Raw genomic sequence first — 25,412 nt, 5'->3', positions numbered from 1 at the left:
TTTAAGTTCAAATTTGTTTCATAAACAAGCCAACTTAAATCAAGCTCAACGTATTAGATTATCAAATTGAAATATTTTTCTTTTATTTTGTAACATTGAATTCGGATCAAAACCATAAAACCAATCTCTTTGATTTTTTTTTTCACAGAGACATTTTTCAATTTTCTTCTTAGAAACATTTCAAACGACATTTGATTGGTACATTAAAACGTTAAATTATTACAGGAATGAAGAAACATCAGACGGTCCACGTTACGGAAACCATACGGAGAAGATCTGATTAATTCAATTTTTTTTTTTGTCCTGACAAGATCTCATTTTCTGATTTTCATGCCCCCCCAAAAAAGAAGGCAGCACCGTATTTGTTTCACAGTAACCGATCTGGTACCTAACTAGTGTCGACGGGTCGAACCCGAAGTTTCAGTCACGGCCGCCAGAGACATCGGAATCGGAATCGGAATTCACAGCCTTCAGGCTTCGGATCGCCGTCGAGGTCGCCAAAACCATATACACAATTTGAATTCATACTCTCAGCCAAATCTGTTACCGCTGCACAATTCGCATCCAACTTGAGCTGTAAGTTCTCTATTCACAATCCGATATTGAGATTTCTAATCACAATGTTAGAATTGAAAACGAAGAATGATTTCCGATTCTGTCCCGTGGAATCTAATTTTTTTATTTTATTTTTTGCTGTTATTGTTGTTTTTGTTTTTCAATTGTTGATGGAGATTTATGTGAATACATAGTAGCTGACATTGTTTTTCGAAGTTATGGTGAAAGAGATTGCTAGTGTGTGCAGAGATTTACATTGTAGTGCTAGATTTTGAGAAGTTAGAATTGGTTAGAGTGGCAATGATGGTTGTTAGAGTTAGAAGTTTGGTGGTAATGGTTTATGTGTTTTGAATTGTCTGCTTATGATTGATTGCGGAAGCTTCGAATGAGATTCTTCTCCATTACTTGTTGCATTTCATTCAGCTGATTTGGCATGTTGAATTTCTGCTAGGTGTGTTGCAGTGCATCGGTGAATTGTGAAGGTATGCGTTGCGTATGCGTATTTGGCTTCTGTAGGTAGAAGTTGGGAAGAACAGCTATAACTTGGGTTCTGTCAAGGATGGGGCGTCTAAAGGTGCAAAGTGGGATCAAGGCAGTTGAGGGAGAACTCAAGGACTCGGATGGAATCTATTCCGACAAAGCTACTTTAGCATGCATTATTAACTCAGAAATAGGTACTGTATTAGCGGTTATGAGGAGGAATGTAAGATGGGGAGGACGGTATGCATCGGATGATGATCAGATGGAACACTCTCTAATCCAGTCTTTGAAGGCTTTGCGCAAGAAAATTTTTTCGTGGCAGCATCAGTTGAATAGCATCAGTCCAGCTGTGTATCTCAAGCCATTTCTGGATGTGATTAGATCTGACGAAACTGGTGCACCAATCACTGGTGTTGCTCTGGCATCTGTGTACAATATCTTAACACTGGATGTGATTGATCAGAACTCTGTCAACGTTGAAGATGCTATGCACTTGTTAGTTGATGCTATCACTGGCTGCCGATTTGAGGTGACTGACCCTGCATCAGAAGAAGTGGTACTTATGAAGATACTACAGGTTCTTCTGGCTTGCATGAAGAGTAAAGCATCTTTTATGTTGAGTAATCAGCAGGTTTGCACTATAGTGAATACATGTTTCCGTATAGTTCATCAAGCAGGAACAAAAGGTGAGTTGTTGCAACGGATAGCTCGCCACACAATGCATGAGCTTGTTAGATGTATTTTCTCACACCTTCCAGATATCCGCAGCACCGAAAATGCATTGTCAAATGGAAGCAATTCCCTCAAACAAGAGGTACTTCTACGATCAACATTACCAATTTACCATGTATTATTGTGCTTTAGCCTAGATGTCATATGTTGATTACGGAATGCGAAATAGTTATATTAACTTGAAAATATACAGTCTTAAAAGAAAAAATGAAAAAAAAAATCCCCTTTACGAATTTATGGATGTTTTCCTGTGCAGACTTCAGGGCTCAATAATGAGCATGCACTTGAGAGTAGACAATTGGATAATGGCAGCATTAGTTCTGAGTATGACAGTCAACTATTATCCACAAATCCTGCTTTGCATGCTTCACCAGGCATTGTAGAATCTGTGATGGGTGAGAAGACAACCGGGGCTTCTGACAGGAAAGATGCTGTGCAAAATGACTTGAATCTCATGACTGAGCCTTTTGGGGTTCCCAGCATGGTGGAAATTTTTCAGTTTCTTTGTTCTTTGTTAAACGTTGTTGAGCATATAGGATCGGGTCCTAAATCTAATCCCATAGCATTTGATGAAGATGTGCCTCTTTTTGCCTTGACCCTGGTTAATTCGGCTATAGAGTTGGGTGGGTCCTCCATTCAGCATCACCCCAAGTTATTGAGTTTGGTTCGGGATGAATTGTTTCAAAATCTAATGCAATTTGGCCTGTCAACGAGCCCACTTATTCTTTCAATGGTATGCAGCATTGTTCTTAATTTGTATCACCATCTGCGCACTGAACTTAAACTACAGCTTGAGGCTTTCTTTTCCTGCGTGATACTGAGGCTTGCACAAAGTAGGTATGGAGCTTCTTATCAACAGCAGGAGGTGGCCATGGAAGCTCTAGTTGATTTCTGCAGGCAGAAAAATTTCATGGTGGAGATGTATGCTAATTTAGATTGTGACATAACTTGCAGTAATATCTTTGAAGAGCTTGCTAATCTGTTGTCAAAGAGTGCATTCCCAGTTAATAGCCCTTTGTCTTCCTTTCACATTCTTGCTTTGGATGGCCTTATTGCTGTTATTCAGGCAATGACAGAGAGGGTAGAGAATGGATCTTATAGTTTATCTCATACTCCAGTGACTCTTGAGGAGTATACTCCATTCTGGATGGTGAAGTGTGACAACTACAGTGATCCTAATCATTGGCTTCCATTTGTTCGCCAGACGAAGTACATAAAGCGAAGGTTGATAACTGGTGCCGATCATTTTAACCATGACCCAAAGAAAGGGCTGGAATTCCTCCAAGGAATTCATCTCTTGCCTGAGAAACTTGATCCTCAAAGTGTGGCATGCTTTTTCAGGTATACGGCTGGGTTAGACAAGAATCTTATTGGGGATTTCTTGGGAAATCATGATGACTTTTGCATTCAGGTTCTTCATAAATTTGCTGGTACCTTTGATTTCCAAGATATGAACTTGGATACTGCACTCCGCCTTTTTTTGGAAACTTTTAGATTGCCTGGTGAATCACAGAAAATACAGAGGGTGCTTGAAGCATTCTCAGAGAGATACTATGAGCAATCCCCACTAATTCTAGCTGACAAGGATGCTGCTCTTCTTTTATCTTATTCAATCATAATGCTCAATACAGATCAGCACAATGTTCAGGTGAAGAAGAAGATGACAGAGGAGGATTTCATTCGAAATAATCGGCACATCAATGGTGGCGAGGATCTTCCCCGAGAGTTCCTGTCAGAGCTTTACCACTCAATATGCAAGAATGAGATCCGCACTACTCCAGAACAAGGTGCTGGTTTTCCTGAAATGACTCCAAGCAGATGGATTGATTTGATGCACAAATCCAAGAAGAATGCTCCATTTATTGTATCTGATTCCAGAGCCTACCTTGATCAGGATATGTTCTCTATAGTGTCTGGACCTACAATTGCTGCTATATCTGTGGTATTTGATAATGCTGAACAGGAAGAGGTTTACCAAACATGTCTCGATGGCTTTTTAGCTGTTGCCAAGATTTCAGCATGCTATCATCTTGAAGATGTTCTGGATGATCTGGTTGTGTCTCTCTGTAAGTTCACAACCCTCTTAAATTCATCATTTCATGACGAACCTGAACTAGAATTTGGTGATGATATAAAAGCGAGAATGTCAACTGTGACAGTTTTCACAATTGCGAATCGGTATGGTGATTACATTCGTACAGGATGGAGAAATATTATTGATTGTATATTAAGATTACACAAGCTTGGTCTTCTTCCGGCTCGTGTGGCACAAGATGCAGCTGATGAGTCGGAGTTTCCCTCTGAGACAGATCATGGAAAACCTATCACAAATTCCCAATCTAAAATTCATACGCCTTCTGTTAGTACTCCTAAGAAATCCTCTGGATTCATGGGTCGGTTTAGTCAGCTCTTATCTCTTGATACAGAGGAGCCGAAACCACAGCCAACTGAAGAAGAACTTGCTACTCGTCAGCGCACCGTACAGACAGTTGAAGAGTGCCACATTGACAGCATATTTACCGAAAGCAAGTTTTTGCAGGCCGAATCCCTCTTACAGCTTTCACAAGCACTGATCTGGGCTGCAGGGCGACTTCAGAAAGGGAATAACTCTGCTGAGGATGAAGATACTGTTGTCTTTTGCTTGGAGTTGCTGATTGCTATTACCCTGAATAATAGGGATAGGATTATGCTTCTTTGGCAGGGTGTGTATGATTTCATATCCAACATTGTGCAGTCAACTGTCATGCCTTGTGCCTTGGTAGAAAAGGCTGTCTTTGGACTTCTTCGGATTTGTCAGCGGCTGCTTCCCTATAAGGAAAACCTTGCTGATGATCTTTTGAGGTCACTGCAGCTTGTCTTGAAGCTTGATGCTCGGGTTGCCGATGCATACTGTGAGCAAATTACACTGGAAGTCAGTAGGCTTGTAAAGGCAAATGCCTCTCACATCAGATCTCAATTGGGGTGGCGCACAATTACGTCCCTACTCTCAATCACTGCTCGGCACCCGGATGCTTCTGAGGCTGGTTTTGACGCACTGTTCTTCATTATGTCAGGTGGAACTCACTTGTTGCCAGCAAATTATGTTCTCTGTGTCGATGCGTCACGGCAGTTTGCTGAGTCTCGTGTTGGGCAGGCAGATCGGTCTGTCTGTGCACTGGATCTTATGGCAGGTTCTGTTGATTGTTTAGCAAGATGGGCCTGTGAGGCTAAGCTATCTATGAATGAGGAGGATTCTGTGAAAATGTCTCAGGATATTGGGGAAATGTGGTTGAGGCTTGTTCAGGGATTGAGAAAAGTTTGTTTAGACCAAAGAGAAGTGGTTAGGAACCATGCTTTGTCGATGTTACGGAACTGCTTGACAGGAGTTGATGGGATCCCTCTTCCATATGGTCTCTGGTTGCAGTGCTTTGATCTTGTGATTTTCACAGTGCTTGATGATTTGCTTGAAATTGCACAGGTTCACTCCCAAAAGGAGTACCGCAACATGGAAGGCACTCTTATCCTGGCCATGAAGCTCTTGTCCAAAGTGTTTTTGCAGCTACTTCCTGACCTATCACATTTAACAACCTTCTGTAAACTATGGCTGGGTGTTATTAGTCGAATGGAAAACTATATGAAGGTGAAAGTTGGAGGGAGGAAAAGTGAGAAGCTTCAGGACGAAGTACCTGAGCTACTTAAGAACACCTTGCTTGTAATGAATTTAAGGGGAGTGCTTGTTCAAAAGAGTGGTTCAGGTGAGGATGGCTTGTGGGAGCAGACATGGCTAAATGTAAATAGAATTGCTCCATCTTTGCAAGCTGAGGTGCTTGCTCAAATTCTAGTGCAGTCACATACTGAGCAGGGTGAAACAGGAGTATCTGCTGAAAAGGGTTCTTCAACTGAAACAATACCCTCTGGAGGTTCTGGCTGTGGTGGGTAGGGTGTTGCATAGTTGTTGCAGGTTGATTCGGTCTTGTAGTTGGGAGGCATTCTGTTCTGAAATCTGGTTTTGAAGAAACTGGCCAGCGACATCTTAGTTTTGTGGTAGAGCTGCTAAATGTGAATCAGCACACGGATGGAACTGATATACCTATGGCGGATCGGTATCTTACTGATCTTCGTCTTCCTTCAAAACCTGTCCTCCATATAAACTTTGTTGTAGTGTATTCCCCAGATAAGTATATTTCTCTGAAGATTTCATTTTATCCGTCTTGTTTTCTATCAGGGTGCTTTTCTTAGGTGTATAATTCTCCCCTCCCCAATTTTGTCATACTGAGAATCTGGAAGGGAAGTAATGATTTGATTTATTCCTAAGATGGTGAATATTTTTGTATTGATTTGTTCAACAATGTACAGAACTATTCAAGATGTGCTACTTTTTAGTAGCATTTTACTCAGGACAGTATTTCTGCCATGCGTGTCATAGGTAGTGGTTTCAGCTTCATGAATTGCTTCTCGTTTGTTATTTCGGTCACCTTTTATCGGTTTGATTGTTAATGCAATGCTTGTGAATTGGATGTTGAATGACTATTTTGTTGAAAAAGTTGTTCACCTTTGAATTTAATATCAAATGCCGTGTCACACTTTAATCTTGATTTTCCAGTCGTATCCCAAACAAGACCATTAAGACTATCTAGGATTTTCTCATATTGTTGGCCACGAGAGCTGACCACATCTCTAAACGTTCGACTTGGCGGCTTTGGTTTTTGATCGACCCACAATGCCACGTTTCTACACCGATGTTGAATAACGTAGTAGAAAACTCGAACTTTATATTATTTTGCGAATTTATTTGAGATTTTGAAACATTGTACAATTGTATGGATACAGAGTGATGTCAAACCTTTACCAATTTCTACGAAAATCATGTCTACAAGTTCCAAATGCCATACTCAACATAGGATCTGGCTCTTCTAAATTAAGGAAAGTGTGAATTTACTTCAATTTCATAAAATCTTGACTCTATCTAATTTAAGGATCATGACAATTGACACATCACTCTTTATCTAATCAAAACGGCCGTCATGCCACTTATATGGTGTGGTAGGTCAATGAAAGAGCGGGTAAGGAAAAGTTTAGAATTTTAATGGACGCTTATACGGCATAAAGCGGTCATGTCACATGTATGGTGGGGTAGGCCAAAAAGAGAGCGGGTAAAGAAAAGTTTAGAATTTCAATGGACACTTATAAGATATAAAGCCGTCATGTCACGTGTATGGTGCGATAGGCCAGTAAGAGAGTAGGTAAGGTGTAAGTTCAGAATTTCCAAACACACGTACATATATAAATTGTGATTTGTGGACGCACCATCACACAGTTGCACAGCGGTCGCACCAAGAAGACAACTTTTGGAAGAGCGTTGCAGTTTTGTTTGGTCTACGTTGTTCTCTAGTAAGCTTTGGTTAGCTAATCTGGAAACTGTGCTAAAGCAAATCACATATGACACCACTCAAAAAGCCTGAGCTCCTCCACTAAGGCTTGTTTAGCAATTTACTAATTTAGGTCAAGTTGGTTAGTTAGTTAACATTGAACGTCATTGGTAATACTTGACTATCGGAAGATTCTTGCGTGGAGCAGCTGCACCGTGGCAGTGCGGCTGACCAATCAGTGCCTAATAAGAGGATATTTTAGATATTGCACTTTTAAAAAATAGGGACAATTTTGAAATAAAGAGAAAAAAATTTAGTGTTTGATTGGTCAGATCTGGTACGTGTGATGTACGCAAGAATTTTTCTTCAACTATCACCTGTGCATGACTAGAACTTGATTACGTTTTTCTTTGGGGTGATGAGTAAAAATTGAAACTTCTATACCTGATGGATCAGTGACTTAGAAGCCTGTGCAGCAGGTCCAAGTTGGTTCACAAGCCCACATCAACTTTTGAACGCCAGTTCTGTCAGCGTTGGTAAAGCAAAACAAATTTAAAAATAATGAGATAGCACAATTAGTGCTCTACGATGCACAAACATTTTTGAAATTTTAAAGTTTGAAATCGTCGATTATCAAATTAAATGATAAGATATCGTGAATTTACAACCGAAACAGTCTCAGTCAGTTCGGAAATTCTAATATTATCGCAATTTTTTTTTTTTGTTTAACAGCAAAAAAAAACCCAAAAAATTTAAAGAGAGAAAATTTTCACACACTTTCGCTTTTGACTTACAATCTTACCTATGAAGGACTGACATAAAACACGTATTTGTCACCGTAGTCTTCGGATATAAATCGCAAGACTCAGCACATGACTGCTGACCGGGGGGTTGAAACTTAAATCAGGACTGAACCGTAAACATGTATGCTACCGCAAATGTTCGGATCTATATAAAAACTCTGAAACACTGTATAACTTTTTATGGAGATAAACATTGTACACCCAAGACACGAAGACCAAGTCTAGTCCTAAGGTTTAGGTCACTTTTTTTTAAAAAAAATTTATGACAGTTTACTGGTTTAGGTCTAGTTGTTGTTCGGTCATGTATGGCTCGGTTTTTGGCGGTGAGGTGCTGTGTTTTGCAGCAGACCTTGGCATTCTCGATAGCTTGTCGGGACTCGAAGACAGTGACGTGTTCCCACTACTCCATGCGCACGTTACCCCACACCCTCTCATCTTCAGCTTCACGCTCCTCTCTGTGTCACAGAGAGAGAGAGAGAGAGATAAGAAGAAGGCAAGACCAACTCTTAAGAAAACCCAAACCCAGCTGTATCCCCGTTATGGTCAAATCACCATCCCACACGTTAAACCAAAAGGGCAAACCCGTAATCTCTCAGCGCAACCCACAACGGCCCATTTCTTCATGGGTGAGAGTGCAGACTGTGAGCTATCTCTCTCTCTCTCTCTCTCTTTCTCTCGCTCTCTCAACTTGGAACTTGCACAACAGGGACAGAAGAAAACCGGGTTTCTGCAAAACCGCTTTCCTTTTGTGGTACAGTGATGCACGAATTGTTATCGTACGCCAGGGAGTGCAGTGTTCTCTTAACGAACGCATCCCAATAATAAGGGACTGTGTAAAAGGTCAAGACCAAGTACTCTTACTACTGAAAAAAGGCGAAGAACAAGGCCCCTACCAAATCACCACAAAATCTCGGGCTCCTTTAGCGGGAGGAAGCAGCCATGCACTTTCCGGTACCTACTCACACGTAGTGGTAGGTAGACCAGCGTAGTAAATAGCGTTTGGGTCACCTGGAATAATAGGGGTTTAGAGGGCGGTGGCGATCGATTAGATTTCTGGGATTGGGAATAGGGTTTTTTCATGCAAAGGCAAAGGAGACCCATGTGAGCAAAGATGGAAAAGGGATAAATGGGTTGGAGGGAGTCTGGTGAGAAAAGAGGGATAAGGTTTTGGATTTTCTGTGTTGGATTATTAATGTTTTTTTCTTCTTCAGGAATCTCAGTCAATCTATTACAGCAAGAAAACAAACCATAGGGAGAAGAGGTAGTTTGCAAGAGGGTAAAGATTACTTCTTTTTTGGTGTAAGAATCCAAGCTGTGGCTTTGGCCCTTCCCTAATTAGCTATACCTCTGGTGCTTGTCTTTATCCAGAGGAGTCCCGAAGAGTCTGCAAACGAAAAACTAACAGACAAGCTAGCTAGCTAGTTTAAGATTTGGGTCTTTTTTTTTTTACCTTCTCCTTCCATGGCGAATCGATGGTGGGCTGGAAATGTTGCGATGGGAGCTCATGACTCAATCACCGCCTCGACACCACCGTCTCTTCATCTTAGAAACTCTGAAGCCGAAGAGCACAACAACAACAACAACACACCCACCAACAGCAGCACCAGCAACCCAAACAACACTCCACCTCAGAAGCAGGACGACGACCAGGACAGCCGTGACAACGATCGAGAAGTTGACAATCAAGACCCTAGCTCCGGCGGCCCCGACAGCCTCGAGCCTGGCTCCAGCAACCGCCGGCCCAGAGGCCGTCCCCCCGGCTCGAAAAACAAGCCGAAACCGCCGATAATCATCACCAAAGAGTCTCCCAACGCTCTCCGGAGCCATGTCTTGGAAATCAGCAGCGGCAGCGACATCGTCGAGAGCATTGCCACCTTCGCACAGCGCAGGCACAGAGGAGTCTCCGTCTTAAGCGGCAGCGGCATTGTTTCTAACGTCACTCTCCGTCAGCCGGCCGCGCCGAGCGGGGTCATAACGCTCCACGGAAGGTTCGAGATTCTGTCCCTAAACGGTGCGTTTCTGCCTGCCCCGTCGCCGCCGGGGGCTAGTGGCCTGACCGTGTACTTGGGCGGCGGGCAGGGGCAGGTGGTTGGTGGGACTGTTGTTGGAGCTCTGTTGGCTTCCGGGCCGGTGATGATCATTGCGGCGACGTTCACTAATGCCACTTATGAGAGACTGCCGCTTGAGGATGAGAGCAATGAAGGGATGCAATTGCAACAGCAACAGCAGCAGCAGCAATCCGGTGTGAATTCGGCAGGGACCGGAGGGAATTCGGGTTCTCAGGGCTTGAGTGATCAGCAGCAACAAGTGCCCATTTACGCTTTGCCTCCGACTTTGCTTCCAAATGGTCAGATGCCCCCTGATGTGTACTGGGGTCCTCCACCGCCTAGACCTCCGCCTGCTTACTGAGGAAGGAACAAGGGTAGATGCTTGGTTTGATCTTCACCGACTCTTTTTGGTTTTGTGCAAAATGTCTCGGCAGCTTCTTTCTGTAGGCACAGCAAGCAAGGTTAGACTAGCTATTTTGTTCATTATATCTTTTGCTTGTGAAGCAACTCTTAATATTTAGCTTGTTTTTAGGTTTCGGATTAGCTAGTTATGATGTTTTAAAATCTAGTGGATGTCTTTGTTCCTTGTTGTTTCGATTCATTTCTTGTGGAAGAAGACAATCACGATGGTGTAGTGTAGGCAAAGAAGAAGGTATTAATCAAGAAACGGGGGTTAGAGCTCTTAACATTTCATTGCAAGTTTTTGTGTGGATGAACTTCTTCATTAATATGTCTCCTTGCATTGTATAGTTTAAGTAGCAAATGATGCTTACCTAGAAAGCATAGTGTTGGAGAGAGAATTGAGGAGAGAGAATGGTGGGGTTATTTGATCTTGCAACGTAAATTAAATTGGATGTCATTTCAACCAGAGTTTTTTGAAAGTTGAATTCCAGAATAAGTGCGTACTCTGACAGCAATCACAGCATTATTGTATGGTTCATCTGTATAGAATTTTCCAGAACTGGGTAGCCCTAGGAGCAAGTTGGCTTTGTCTGTTTGATGCTTGCCAGGCTTTAGGGTTCCTGGCTTTTATGATTTGAGGGGTGCTTCTTTGACCAAGTATACATAATTGCAACTTGGTCTTTAAAAACTGTTTAAGAATCACTTTTCAAATTCCATTATATGGAATTGGACTCCACTTACCACTGTGGTAGCCCCAAATCTACGTCATTGTTCTATAATTCTAGAGAATTTCCTTTGCATATTGACATATAGCTAGGAAACAAAAATCTAAATGGTAATAGCTTATTAAATTGGTCTAGATTGAAGCAGGAGGCAGATCATGTGGCCTAGATTAGGCATTTTGAACCTTATGATTATATGAGGTAAAACATGGAGAGGGGCTTTAGCTGCAATCGTGGTGATATTGGTTAGGGCAACACGGCATTCATTGAATTACTTGGGTAGAGCAAGTTCTTCAGCATTAATTACATGCTGTTTCTTCCTTTTCTTTAAATGTTTTGGGACCAATTATTGTTGTTCATCAGAAACAAGTACGTTGGATCATTGTTCTAATTTAATAGTTGCAAGCATTTTAGTTGCAAGTTCAGAATTTGGATATGAACTTTTATTGCTGTACTCTCCTTTCTCTGCAAGTACAGTTCTTTCTTTAACCAAGTTGTGAAGAGATAATTGAAAGTATTGTAGCAAAGTTCTGAATATATTTCCAGTTTATAGATAAGACATAATATAGATACAACTACTAACCTATGTTCCAAACCTTGGATATATGTTGATATATACCTATGTTACATTTAAGAGAGAACCAATAATTTCTTTGCCCAGGTCATAGTTGTTGAAACTAGTAGTAGTTCCCCCACTTTGGAAACTGATGTTGAAAAAATACAGAAAGCTGAAGTGGCAGTTATTATCTTGAAATTTTGGAGGTCTAGATCTTTGACTTCTGCTGTTAGGTGTAATGTTTGACATTAAGAACATATATATGAAGCTGTTACTATTATTTCAAATTGGCATGAATTCAGTTTGCGCAGTTCTCAGATGATGGAAATAAATAACTTTGTTCATAATCTTTCACTTTCACTTTTCACTTTGTTCTCAGATGTCACAAACGGTTGAAAAGTGATTGTTGTGACACTGTATATATTGTTAAAAGCACTAATATTAGTGCATACAAGAACTGTATAGTGTACAAGGATTTGTGTTCAAAACTTGAAAAGATGCACATTATATTTATTTCATGAATGAAAATGTGAAGAATGATATTTTATTTTCTACTTCATAATTTTGATCTGCAGCTGACTACAGTATATCCTTCAACATTGGATCCTGTAACAATTTTTTGACTTGAAAGGCTTTTAGGTGACTGCTGCACCAGGAAAAATGAATCATCATATGTTCTAGCAACCCTTGTGTAACAAGGCCCGCATTTTATCTTTATGTGGAAGTATCAGTTTCATTAAAAAATTATAATTAATTCAAAGTCAGGGTTGGAGTTTCCCGCATTGTTTTGCTATCATCCGGTTTTAATGAAAATAATTCAAGAGGTTTTACGCGAGCGTATAACCATAATAAAATTAGGACCGCAGCGGTTAAAGGTTTTCTGTATCTAAATTCTAATTATCAGGTCTACATATCAAGTTCCTTAAAGTTGGGTTTTTTTAGCTTAATATGTGGAAACTGCGTTGATTGGAATTCTTTTTTTCGTTCATAAAATTTTTTTGTACATTCACAGCAACTGTATACGTCTTCTCAGTTTACATTTGTACCTGTTTTAGTAGATACAACTCTAGTAGAGAGTAAACACTCTTTGCATAAAGCATTCCAATAGAACTTCCAAATTGGCCAAATGACCACATTAATTACGAGACAATACCAGATTCAAGATTGACTAAAACCAAATTTGAAAAGAAATCAGAAGTCACTAAAACCAAATTGAAAAAACTCTAATGCTGCTTCTCATGGAGTCGGCGGCGCACAGCCTCGATATCCTTCCTCGCCAGTTCCCTCTCGGCTCTCCTGATCTTTGGTGCAGGAGACTCATTGGAAACAAAGCAGTCTTTCACCATATCCCTGACTATCTTTATTCCTTCGGAATTACCGATAACCACGATAGTCTTAGACTGTATGATAATATTGCAGGACGTCAACCTTTCAAGTGTGTCTTTGGAGTCCCGGAAAAGATTCTTCCGTTCATGAAATTGTTCCCTGCTGACGCCTATGTCTTTGCAAAGGCCACCATCTTGACGCCCGATCTTGATGATGTCAGATGATCGCCATCCAGTAAAGAGTGTAAATGCTAAATGTGCAGGCATGTGGTGAACTACAAGTTGAAGAAACTCCTTGGCTCTGCGAATAACAGCTGGTTCCTTCCTGGTTGTTGACAATGTGATGCAACTATTATAGGGATCCACCATATACGTAAATCGAATGATGCTAAACACTTGTTGCGCCTCCGGAAAACTTTGTAGCAAATATGGTTCTAGGTGTTTAGGGTATCTCTTAGATAAAGAGACGACTTCAAGTTGAAGAATCCCTTCGTCGCTCCATGAAGGGTCAAACGTATTGACCTCCGGAGGTTTCGACATGTCATGCTCCCCAACGAGGCCATTCTGGTTCTTCTCCATCGTCCTTGTTGATCTGCTTCCAAAACCTTACGCACAAAGTAATAGAAAGTTAGAAACTGGAGGGCTGGCTCTGTAACAAATTAGTTTGGCAAAGATGGTGTGCAAATTTTCTAGGAGATGGGTGATTTTAATTTTATAGAGCATGTAGGTTTGAAAACTAAACTAGACTGGGAAACAGTATCCGACTAGGATTACTAATCCTAAAAGGATAAATACAATTGAAAAGGGTTGGTAATCCGTAATCCTCATTAAATTGGGCATGAAAATTTGGTGATTGAACCGTTAAACGCCATTGGACTATTACCTACTGTTCTTATTTTTTTTTTTTTTTTAAAGGAATATAATACCTCACATAAGCATCAAATGTGGCTATTTTCAAGAGGAAAGCTCCCAAATATATATATATATATATATATATATATATATATATATATATATAAAATTTCAACATTGTATAGGTCATAAGTTCAACTCAGCTCCCTAACATGTGCAAGGGTGGGCTGTGCTAAGGGTTTAAGAAAAATAATAATAATAAATAATTTAAAAAAAAAAACTAGAGGAAAGACCAAGAACCTAAAATCCAAGGGTGTGAGTAAAACCCTACTCATGATAGCGAATTTCCACGGGGTGTCTATCGTCGCCGCATAGCAAATTAAGGGTTGTGGCAGTTTGAATTGAGGAGACGACCAGTCGTAGACTGCAAGAGGCACACAAGGTTTTGTGGTTTCCTGCAGATTGGCGACTAGCGAAACAGGGACGTCAGGGAGCGTTGATCGGTTTTTGATCCAGGCTGTTCGAGCCTGTTTTGTGCTGACATGGTGTGACTAAAGTGGTTTCTAGTCTGTCTGGCTTGTGGCTTTGAGGCTATAATGAAACTGTTTTGGCAATATGGTTACTCTAAGCTGACCTAATACGGTTGTATGTATTGATACTTATTATCATGGAATATTTTCATCCCCCTCTTAAAAAAAAGAAAAAAGAAGAAGAAGAAGAATACATCTCTTCTTGAGGTAGAGATCATGAGTTCATGACTCCTACAACCCTAAGGCTTCAAATTGAACACTTGGAATATGAGAACCTTGCATCCCGTTGTTTACAAATTGAACTATATATATCTCTCTCATGAACATTTATTTCTGTAGGGGTATTTTATTAATCGAACTAGTTTTGATTTTGATTCATGAACATTAGTAAACAACAACAATTGTAATCAATTGTATTCTTATTACGATTTCATATGGTAAGTAAACATCTTAACGGGAATGAAATATTCCCCTAATGATTCCTTCATTCTCCCATTCTAGTTGTTTCCAGTTAATAATTTTTTTGATTCCAGATAAGTAAACGTACCACAAGTTTAGCCACAGTGGTCATCACTTTTCCACTCTCAAGCCATAAAACAAAGCTTGAAATTCTCAAATTTAAACTCATGTAGCACATGTCATTGATTTTCTTGTATGACTAGAACAAATTTATCTAGGTATCATGTTGAGAGGATATCCACTTCATATGTTTGACCATAATTTCCATTTTGTCCGAAATGATGACTTTAAGATTATTCCTTAGGAAATGAACTCCATCTTTTTTCGTTGTCTTTTTTTTTCTTTTTCTTTTTTATCAGATAAATAACTCAAATACTACAACTAGTGTTTCGTGGGTCGAACTCATAACCTCCCACTTATAAATGAGAGACTATACCACTAGACTAAATGGTACTGGGCTTTTCGTTGTCGTTTATTTAATAAAAAAGAAAATCAAAATTCACTTTACCAAACTTAATTTTACACTTAAAATCATTGATATTCATGAGCTTCTAGAGTTCTAGTCTTATAAAATATTCTCTTATACTCTCCGGTTTAATTAATCATAGCCATCAATTTATGTGTGAATTGATAACACGAGGAGTAAACTCAAAACTAATTTTGAGCCTTGCCCATTTCAAGAGTGTTTTATGCGTGACTGAAAGTCGAAAAGTAGTTTGAGTTGTGTCTACAATTCATGCAGAAATTGATAATCGAGCATATCACAAAATCATAATCTAACTATGGTTTTCGTTTTTTTTTTTTTTTTTTACTTATAATTCTGATGAGTCAAACGACCGTAAATTTATTAAAGTATACGATAAACAATTGTTGTTGAGCGATTAGAGCTATAGATCTTGTTTATCCTAGGTAGGTCTGGCATTTGAACCCGTTACCCGCAAATCCGCACGAAACCCGCACGCTTAAAGCCCGCACGAACCCGCCCAATTTTTAATCAATGCTGAAAAAAGCCGGCACGCCAAAAACCCATAAATTAACCGGTCGGGCCGTGCTAAACCCGATACGGCCGTTGGAACCCGTTATATCATTTCTCAAAATTAAAACTCTTTCAGCAATCCAAGTTATCCAACAATGGCTTTCTCGTAGCCGACTAGGCTCCGCCCTTCGTCTCTCTCTTCTTCATCCACAATTTTAGAGCGAGAGAGATCTGAGCTGGGATTGGAATTTGGAAACAGGTTCTGAAACAAGGTACCTTCATCAGTTATTCAGTTCATGTTCATCTTCTGCGAAAGAAATCTGAGCTGAGATATTTTGTCTTTATTGCTTTGATAATTTGATTAATCCGCTTCTGGGTTTCATTTATATATTAAGGTTGCTTTGATTAATCCACTTCTGGGTTTTATTTATTAAGGTTGCTTTGATTAATCCGCTTCTGGCTTCATTCGTGATTTGGGTTTTTCTTTCCCAACTTGTAGTTGTTGCTCTTCCTTCATTACTAGTCTCTCTCTCTCTAGTTCCTCACTGTTTTATTTTGTTTATTGTTTTTTCAAGTGTTGTGGGTCTGTTTTTTTCAATCTCATTTGCATTGTATTCAACTTGGGTCTGTTTATTGATTGAAGATTACTGAGGTGATTAGCTAATTGACGTTCTGCATTGGGTTTTCAATAGTGGGTGTGTCATGTTTTTGCTTCAATTGCTTTGGTTGGATTGATTTTGGTGTTATGGGACTTTGATCAATTGCTTTGATCACATTGGGTTTTAATTTGTGTTTCTGAGTGTGCCTTGCTTGATGGCCCATATGGTTCTAGGTGTTTAGGGTATCTCTTAGGTAAAGAGACGACTTCAAGTTGAAGAATCCCTTCGTCGCTCCCTGAAGGGTCAAACGTATTGACCTCCGGAGGTTTCGATATGTCATGCTCCCCAACGATGCCAATCTGGTTCTTCTCCATCGTCCTTGTTGATCTGCTTCCAAAACCTTGCGCACAAAGTAATAGAAAGTTAGAAACTGGAGGGCTGGCTCTGTAACAAATTAGTCTGGCAAAGATGGTGTGCAAATTTTCTAGGAGATGGGTGATTTTAATATTTTCTAGAGCACGTAGGTTTGAAACTAAACTAGACTGGGAAACAGTATCCGACTAGGATAAATACAATTGAAAAGGGTTGGTATCCGTAATCCTCATTAAATTGGGTATGAAAATTTGGTGATTGAACCGTTAAACCCCATTTGTTTTTTTTTTTTTTTTAAAGGAAATGTGAGGTATTATAAAGCATCAAAATGTGGCTATTTTCAAGAGGAAAGCTCCCAAAAAAATAAATAAATTATAATTTCAACATTGTGTAGGTCATAAGTTCGAGTCTTACTGACATATGTAAGGCTGGGGTGTGCAAAGGGATTAAGAAAAATAATAAATTAATTTAAAAAAAAAAAAAAAAACTAGAGGAAAGCCCAAGAACAACCTAAAATCCAAGGGTGTGAGTGAAACCCTACTCATGATAGCGAATTTCCACAGGGTGTCTATCGTCGACGCATAGCAGTTTACGGGTTGTGGTGGTTTGAATTGAGGAGACAACCTATCGTAGATTGCAGGAGGCACACAAGGTTTTGTGGTTTCCAGCAGATTGGTGACTAGCGAAACAGGGACGTCAGGGAGCGTCGATCGGTTTCGGATCCAGGCTGTTCGAGCCTGTTTTGTGATGACATGGTGTGAATAAAGTGGTTTCTGGTCTGTCCGGCTTGTGGCTTTAACGCTATAATGAAACTGTTTTGGCAATATGGTTACTCTAAGCTGATCTAATATGGTTGTATGTATTGATACTTATTATCAATGGAATATTTTCATACCCCTCTAAAAAGAAAAATAAAATAAAAAAGAAGACATTTCTTCATGAGATAGAGATCATGAGTTCATGACTCCTACAACCCTAAGGCTTCAAATTGAACACTTGGAATACATCTCTTCATGAGATAGAGATAGTGAGTTCATGACTCCTACAACCCTAAGGCCTCAAATTGATCACTTGGAATATGAGAACCTTGCATCCCGTTGTTTACAAATTGAACTATATATATCTCATGAACATTTATTTTTGTAGGGATATTTTAGTAATCGAACTAGTTTTAATTCCGATTCATGAACATTAATAAACAACATCAATTATAATCAGTTGTATTTTTAATTATTACGATTTCATATGGTAAGTAAACATCTTAATGAAAATGAAATATTCCCCTAATAATTCTTTCATTCTCTCATTTCAGTTGTCTCCGATTAATGATTTTTTATATCTCAAATAAGTAAACGTGCCATAACTTTGACCACGATCTCAAGCCATAAAACAGAGCTCGAAATTCTCAAATTTAAACTCGTGTACGTAGCGTGTCATTGATTTTCTCGTGTGGCTAGGACATATTTATCTAGATACCATATATGTTGAGAGGATGTATCCACTTCATATGTTTGACGAAAATTACCATTTTGTCCAAAATCATGACTTTAGGATTATCCTTCAGGAAATAAACTCTTTCTTTTTCGATGTCATAGCATGTTTTCTTTAAATAAATAAAAAATCTAAATTCACTTCACCACACTTAATTTTACACCTAAAATCATTGATATTTATGATCAGCTTCTAGTCTTACCAAATATTCTCTTATACTCTCCGGTTTAATTAATCATAGCCATCAATCAACTATTGATCAATTTCTGAATGAATTGATAACATGGGGAGTAAACTCAAAACTAATTTGAGCCTTGTCCATATTAAGGGTGTGTTTTCTGCGTGACTCAAAGTCGAAAACTAGTTTGAGTTGTCTAACTATGTCTACAGTTCATGCAGAAATTGATGGATTATATCAGAATTGGCTATGGTTAATCGAATTAGAGAGAATACAAGGACAAATAAGAAGTAGTCCGCGAGTACAAACGATTTTCAAGTGTACAATTTCTTTTTTGTTGGAATTTTGAAGTGTAAAGTTGAAGATATAATGTAAATATTTCAAAAGTCTAATTCTACCACCTTTTTGTTCTTGGTAAGTCATACTTAAATAGGATTGTTCTAATAAGTCTCTATCTTTTTACCTAAAATATTTTTTTCTAATTTCTTCATTTGTTCGATTTTTTTTTTTTTAAAACTATTTTACCCTATTTCTCTTTGTCGCTATTGGGGTTATGATAGTATCACTCTTTGTAAATTGACAATTGAGCATATCACAGAACAATTCTTAGGTTCATCTCTAGGGTGAACGAGCATATTCATCCACATTGTCGATTAACATACTTTTACTTAATAAATTTTTAATCTAACGGTCCATATCTTAAATTAGCCTTTAAAGATAATCTTTGTAAAAAATCAATCGAATCAAAAATCGTTTAATTATCTAATTGAGTCAAATAAATGGATGGTTCTAACAACACTTACTACTATTATGATGAACCGTCAATGTATTCCATAGGAATCGATAATTAAAAAGGTCTTCAATTTGATTGATTTTTTACCGAGCTAATATTTGTATTACGTTATACAACATGAATAGTTAGATTAGAAAATTATAAAGTTATTATCCGTTAATTGCAAGAGAATGTGAATATGCTCATTCACTTAAAATGTGAACCTAAGAATTGTCCTCACAAAATCGTATTCTCGCTATGGTTTTTTTTTTTTTTTATAATTCTTGTGAGTCAACGGCCAAAAAAAAAAACAGGACCATAAATTTATTAAAATATACAGTAACATGCGTTAAATTATAAAGTAGAAGTTCGTAAACAATAGTTGGTGAGAGTCTGAGAGATTGGAACATGGTAGCGAAGCGCAGCAGAATTAGAGCCATAGATCTTGTTTATCCTAGGTGTCCCACGATTCTCTATGTCATCGTCACCCACACACCACCTCTATTCTTCTCTCAAACCCTTATCCCACATCCACTCCATTTTCCAGATCCAACCTCGTATCAATGTTCACCATTAACACCCTCTGTTTCTGATACATGAACGACAACAGCAGCAAATGGGTACAACTCTAATGCTGCTTCTCGTGAAGTCGGCGGCGCACAGCCTCAATATCCTTCCTCGCCAGTTCCCTCTCGGCTCTCCTGATCTTTGGTGCAGGAGACTCATTGGAAACAAAGCAGTCTTTCACCATATCCCTGACTATCTTTATTCCTTCGGATTTACCGATAACCACGATAGTCAGAGACTGTATGATAATTTTGCAGGACGTCAACCTTTCAAGTGCGTCTCTGGAGTCCCGGAAAAGATTCTTCCGTTCATGAAATTGTTCCCCGCTGACCCCAATGTCTTTGCAAAGGCCACCATCTTGACGCCAGATCTTGATGATGTCAGATGATAGCCATCCAGTAAAGAGTTTAAATGCTAATTGTGTAGGCATGTGGTGAACTACAAGTTGAAGAAACTCCTTGGCTCTGCGAATAACAGCTGGTTCCTTCCTGGTTGTTGACAATGTGATGCAACTATTATAGGGATCCACCATATACGTAAATCGAATGATGCTAAACACTTGTTGCGTCTTTGGAAAACTTTGTAGCAAATATGGTTCTAGAAGTTTAGGGTATCTCTTAGATAAAGAGACGACTTCAAGTTCAAGAATCCCTTCGTCGCTCCATGAAGGGTCAAACGTATTGACCTCCGGAGGTTTCGACATGTCATGCTCCCCAACGACGCCATTCTGGTTCTTCTCCATCGTCCTTGTTTAAACCTTACGCACAAAGTAATAGAAAGTAAGAAACTGGAGGGTTGGATCTGTAACAAATTAGTTTGGCAAAGATGGTGTGCAAATTTTCTAGGAGATGGGTGGTTTTATAGAGCACGTAGGTTTGAAAACTAAACTAGGCTGGGAAATAGTATCCGACTAGGATTACCAATCCTAAAAGGATAAATACAATTGAAAAGGGTTGGTAATCCGTAATCCTCGTTAAATTTCATGCCCTTGGTGGTTGAACAGTTAACATTGGACTATTAACTAGTACTTTTTTTTTTTTTTTTTGAATGTGAGGTATCATAAAGCGTCAAATGTGGCTATTTTCAAGAGGAAAGCCCTAAAAAAAAAAAAAATTATAATTCCAACACTATATAGATCATGCCATCAGGCCCGTCATGGGTTCGACTCTTACTGACATATATAAAAGTGGAGTGTGCTAAGGGTTTAAAAAAAAATTTGATAAGAAATAAATTAAAAAAAAAAAAAAAACAAGAGGGAAGCCCAAAAATATAAAACCCAAGGGTGTGAGTGTAACCCTACTCATGATAGCGAATTTCCATGGGGTGTCTATCGTCGACGCACAACAGTTTACGGGTTGTGGCTGTTTGAATTGAGGAGACGACATGTCGTTGACTACAAGAGTCGCACAGGGTCTTATGGTTTCCAGTAGATCGGAGGCTAGCGAAACAGGGATATCAAGGAGCATTGATCGGTTTAGGATCCAGGCTGTTCGAGCCTGTTTTGTGCTGACATGGTGTGACTAAAGTGGTTTCTGGTTTATCCGGCTTGTGGCTTTGACGCTATAATGAAACTGTTTTGACAATATGGTTACTCTAGCCTGACCTAATACGGTTGTATGTATTGATACTTATTATCAATGGAAAATTTTCAAAAAAAAAAAAAAAAAAAATCTCCTCATGAGGTAGAGATCATGAGTTCATGACTCCTACAACCCTAAGGCTTCAAATTGAACACTTGGAATATGAGAACCTTGCATCCCGTTGTTTACAAATTGCTATATATATCTCTCTCATGAACATTTATTTCTATAGGGGTATTTTATTAATCGAACTAGTTTTAATTCCGATTCATGAACATTAGTAAACAACAACAATTGTAATCAATTGTATTCTTATTACGATTTCATATGGTAAGTAAACATCTTAATGGGAATGAAATATTGCCCTAATGATTCCTTCATTCTTCCATTCTAGTTGTTTCCGGTTAATGATTTTTTTCAATCCAGATAAGTAAACTTGCCACAAGTTTAGCCACAGTGGTCATCACTTTTCCACTCTCTGGTTTGTGGCTTAAGCTTGAAATTCTCAAATTTAAACTCATGTAGCACGTGTCATTGATTTTCTTGTATGACTAGAACGAATTTATCTAGGTATCTTATATGTTGAGAGGATGGATATGCACTTCATATGTTTGACCAGAATTACCATTTTGTCCAAAATGATGACTTTAAGATTATTCCTTAGGAAATAAACACAATTTTTCTTCGTTGTCTTTTTTTAATTAGATAAACAACTCAAATACTACAACTAGTCTTTGGTGAGTCGAACTCACAATCTCCCGCTTACGAAGGGAAGACCAAGCCACTAGACCAAATAATACTGGGCTTTTCGTTGTATTTTCTTTAATAAAAAATTTTCTTTAATAAAAAAGAAAATCTAAATTCACTTTACCACACTTAATTTTACACTAAAATCATTGATATTCATGAGTTTCTAGTCATATCAAATATACTCTTATACTCTCCGGTTTAATTAATCATAGCCATCTATTTATGTATGAATTGATCATAGCCATCAATGTCCCACGATCCTGTATGTCATGGACCTAGTCATCGTCACCCACACACCACCTCTATTCTTCTCTCAAACCCTTATCCCACATTTCCAGATCCAACCTCGTATCAATGTCCACCATTAACACTCCCTCCGTTTCTGATGCATGAACGACCACAACAGCAAATGGGTACCAGCAGGTATGTTCATAACCTGATTATATACACACTTTCCTTATTCACGTTCCTAATGTAATGGATATATGAATACGTTTGGTAATTGCTACCTCTGATTTAAATTGGAATAAGTAGAATGAGGTTTCTTGACAGTATGCGAATGATTTCGTGCTTTAACAAAAAAAAAAAAAAAACAACCAATGAAAGATGCTACCTTTGTTATTAAAGATGAGGCTTTTGAGCTTTTCGGCTTTGAAATTTAATTTCCTGCGGAATTGTTTGTGCTTATTGGGTAAGTGAACAGGCTAATCACTTATTTCAAACGGATGTACAGAGGATTACCCTGAAGCGCTGGAGATTTTGAAAGCTGCCCTTGCAAACTGTGAAATGCTGCACAGAGCTGAAGCTAAGCAGAAATCAATACCCCGCTTCCAACCAGACCCAGAAACTCAGAAAGTATGTTCTTTTATTTGTTCAACTCTTAAGCTTCTCCGACTAGTTAATAAAGGGTCTTCCTTGTAATGTAGCTGCACAGTATCACATTATATATCAGTACCTTATTATTCTGAGTTTTGCTTATGTTTTATAGTATTTGTTTGTTGACATTCTATGATATGGATTTCTCAAGTGGCATGAAAAGAATACATTGCGAGGCTTATGCAGAAGTCTGGTCATCCAAAGAAGAAGTTTTCCAGTCTCCATGGAAGCGTTACACTGACACTATAGAGAGATAGACAATTTGTGTTTCAAGCAACTTTGGGATGTCTTGAATCATGGCCTGGTCATCCAAAGGATTTTCGCCATCGTCCAACCTCTGGCTCCAAAGATCATGACCGAGGATCGTCTGAATTTCCACCTTCAGATTATACACTGTATGGGTCAGCTCCATGTCAATCACTGTCAATACATGAAATGATCCTGCCCTCATGATATGTAAACCGATCTTCGCTGGAAGCATGTCAGGCCCATTTTGATTTGCTGCAGAGTCATCCCTATATTAAACACAAGACATATAACTGAGAGTCTTAAGATACATATTACTGCAGTAACTACACATAAAAAACAAATTCCATACACATGTAAATGATGTTTTATTTGAGTTTGATTGTGTTTTTTGGATAGCATTTTGATATTCCAGCAACAGAACCAAGGTATTTCCATGAGGAAGAGATCCACAGCTTGGTCGATAGGAATAAAAGAATGCTCGGGCAACTTTGGGGACTTTACAGATATGTTGCATGGTTGTTGGTTTTGGGATATCTTGATTGATTTACCTTTGATCATGTATGCAGACTATGCATATTCCTCTGATAATGATGTTTAACAATGTGTTTCCAATACTGTATTTCTTAAGACTATTTTTTCTCTTCCGAGAGTCTTAGAGTTCAGAATGTAAGTTTAAGTTTCAGGAGGTTTATCTACAAGACTGCAATTATAATATAAGGATAACCCCACAAACTATCAGCACATGCACATATGCATTTCCTCTTGCAATTCCATTCTTATATGAAAAGGGAGAATCATACATAACAAACACTAACTACATAGAACTGTATCAACCTCATGAGTTTCCAAACTTACTGGTGATGTGCATTCTGAGATTGTGCCCAGTAGTTTACAATTGGAGCATTCCATTGCCTATCAGCAACAAAGAACATAATTAGATGGATGCTACATTCACACCTAAATCCAAAAGACTAAAAGACCAAGAACTTACATATGGTTATAAGCAGGATAGTTGTATGCAGGAAAGTTGTAAGCGAGGAAAGATTGATTGCCATTGAAGTGCCTATAATTGAATAATCATTATTGAATATTCAGAAACAAGAAACGTTCATAATCAAAAAAAAAAAAAAAGAGAGAGAGAGACTCACATGTAGTGAGGATAACTGAAACCATATGCATGTGGTTGGTGATGATAGTAACTAGTACCATTGCCTCCAGCAATCCTGATCAAGCCGACTCAATCAGTAAGAAAAGTAAAGAAACGAAAGATTAGAGCAGCTATTAAAGACCGTCATGCTTGAATCTTGAACCCTAAGAATTTTACAGTTTCGTTTCAATGGCCGCTTACTCTTCCTCGCCGGACGGAAGAGGATCTCCGACGGTGAGGATCAGTGTTGAGTCGAGCTGTACCCCGAACTGTGCCAAAGTCCCGTCACCGGTGAGCTCATCTCCGTCCAAGAAAAGGGACTGCCTCGCCGGAGAAATCCCCACACGGTGGTGCACCATTAGCTTCACGGCGGCGACGGTGAGCTCTGTGCTCGGCACGGCCAATTGGAATTGGTGAATGACATTGATCGGCATTTTCTTGAAATGTTAGGGTTTCGAAATGTGAAAATTTGGGGAAATGAGTGGGGGGAGAAATCAGTCTTGGTTTTCAGAGCTTAAATCGGAAATGGTATGCACTCGGAGAATTGAGAGAGCGAAACCCAGAAAATCGACTCCAATACGGCGTCGTTTGATATCTTGGAGGGAAAACCTCCACACGTGGGACCAGGTCCGTCCACCTGGAGTTTTATATTTTTTTCAAAATTATTTATATATATAAATTTCAGCTTTATTCGTCAATGCATAAGTGCTGCGCATTTGGCGCAGTGGCTTGTTTGATTACTTTGTTTTCACCAGGCTCCAAGTTCGAGACTTGCTAGCAGCTAGAATGCTTCTTACTTTTTTTTTTTTTTTTTTCAAGGAATTGAACCTCGGAGATGAATGTGTGTTGCTTCACATTGATTTGGGAAAGGGAACTTGACCTCACAGACATTTCCTAGCTAGGAAAGTGTCTCTTCCAAATACTAGCTGAAAAGCTTGGTCTGATTATTGGGGTCAACAAGAAAAACTTGAATATGGTGATGCGCAAGCTAAGTAGTGAAAATATTTCTACTGGAGACCACTGGACAAGTAAGTGTCACACCC

At 39.0% G+C, this 25,412-nt stretch overlaps 4 protein-coding genes across 12 annotated transcripts in view; 3 read left to right on the top strand and 1 right to left on the bottom strand.

Moving 5' to 3' along the window:
• The first annotated feature begins 172 nt into the window (after positions 1 to 172).
• On the top strand, positions 173 to 6,190 carry LOC112182802 (ARF guanine-nucleotide exchange factor GNOM). 2 transcript variants are annotated; one of them, XM_024321347.2, is made up of 3 exons: positions 173 to 576; positions 1,018 to 1,849; positions 2,024 to 6,190. In XM_024321347.2, the coding sequence occupies exons 2-3, from the start codon at positions 1,115 to 1,117 to the stop codon at positions 5,684 to 5,686; spliced, it is 4,398 nt and encodes a 1,465-aa protein (XP_024177115.1). In that variant the 5' UTR covers positions 173 to 576; positions 1,018 to 1,114; the 3' UTR covers positions 5,687 to 6,190. The 2 variants fall into 2 exon arrangements, with proteins under 2 accessions (XP_024177115.1, XP_024177113.1); XM_024321345.2 differs by having other exon boundaries at positions 1,007 to 1,849.
• Positions 6,191 to 8,152: 1,962 nt separating this feature from the next.
• LOC112182801 (AT-hook motif nuclear-localized protein 15) lies at positions 8,153 to 12,370 on the top strand. 2 transcript variants are annotated; one of them, XR_005805061.1, is made up of 2 exons: positions 8,153 to 10,427; positions 12,222 to 12,370. XR_005805061.1 is itself a non-coding variant. In XM_040513011.1 (1 exon), exon 1 carries the CDS (start codon positions 9,380 to 9,382, stop codon positions 10,325 to 10,327), a length of 948 nt encoding a protein of 315 aa, XP_040368945.1. In that variant the 5' UTR covers positions 8,154 to 9,379; the 3' UTR covers positions 10,328 to 11,933. The 2 variants fall into 2 exon arrangements, 1 of the variants encoding a protein (XP_040368945.1); XM_040513011.1 differs by lacking the exon at positions 12,222 to 12,370 and having other exon boundaries at positions 8,154 to 11,933.
• Positions 12,371 to 12,869: 499 nt separating this feature from the next.
• LOC112170757 (KRR1 small subunit processome component) lies at positions 12,870 to 13,550 on the bottom strand. The gene has a single exon (XM_024308066.1). The coding sequence runs from the start codon at positions 13,548 to 13,550 to the stop codon at positions 12,870 to 12,872; it is 681 nt and encodes a 226-aa protein (XP_024163834.1).
• Positions 13,551 to 15,895: 2,345 nt separating this feature from the next.
• The window catches only part of LOC112182882, a 30,717-nt gene continuing 21,200 nt past the window's right edge, over positions 15,896 to 25,412 (top strand). For 4 of the 7 annotated variants that reach the window (XR_002929600.2, XR_005804900.1, XR_005804902.1 and 1 more), the window contains exons 1-2: positions 15,896 to 16,060; positions 22,436 to 22,520. Coding sequence is in view for 1 of the 7 variants with exons in the window: in XM_040512875.1 (XP_040368809.1) it covers positions 22,487 to 22,520 (34 nt within the window). In the remaining 6 variants the exon portion in view is untranslated. Of the gene's footprint in view, positions 16,061 to 22,435; positions 22,521 to 22,830; positions 22,953 to 23,085; positions 23,866 to 25,412 lie in introns of those variants that run through there. The other 3 variants (XR_005804901.1, XR_005804903.1, XM_040512875.1) reach the window with 3 other exon arrangements.

The sequence above is a fragment of the Rosa chinensis genome, chromosome 1 (genome assembly GCF_002994745.2).
Source record: "Rosa chinensis cultivar Old Blush chromosome 1, RchiOBHm-V2, whole genome shotgun sequence".
NCBI lineage: Eukaryota > Viridiplantae > Streptophyta > Magnoliopsida > Rosales > Rosaceae > Rosa > Rosa chinensis.
Note: the sequence above shows the minus strand (reverse complement) of the source record. Positions and strands in the feature narration are given on the sequence as shown.

What these genes read in the sequence shown, in the direction of transcription:
- LOC112182802 (XM_024321347.2), top strand. Translation starts at nt 1,115, where the DNA reads ATGGGGCGTCTAAAGGTGCAAAGTGGGATCAAGGCAGTTGAGGGAGAA. An exon ending in GCAATTCCCTCAAACAAGAG is followed by an intron (nt 1,850 to 2,023) that starts GTACTTCTACGA and finishes TTTCCTGTGCAG; the next exon opens with ACTTCAGGGCTCAATAATGA.
- LOC112182801 (XM_040513011.1), top strand. Translation starts at nt 9,380, where the DNA reads ATGGCGAATCGATGGTGGGCTGGAAATGTTGCGATGGGAGCTCATGAC.
- LOC112170757 (XM_024308066.1), bottom strand. Translation starts at nt 13,550, where the DNA reads ATGGAGAAGAACCAGAATGGCCTCGTTGGGGAGCATGACATGTCGAAA.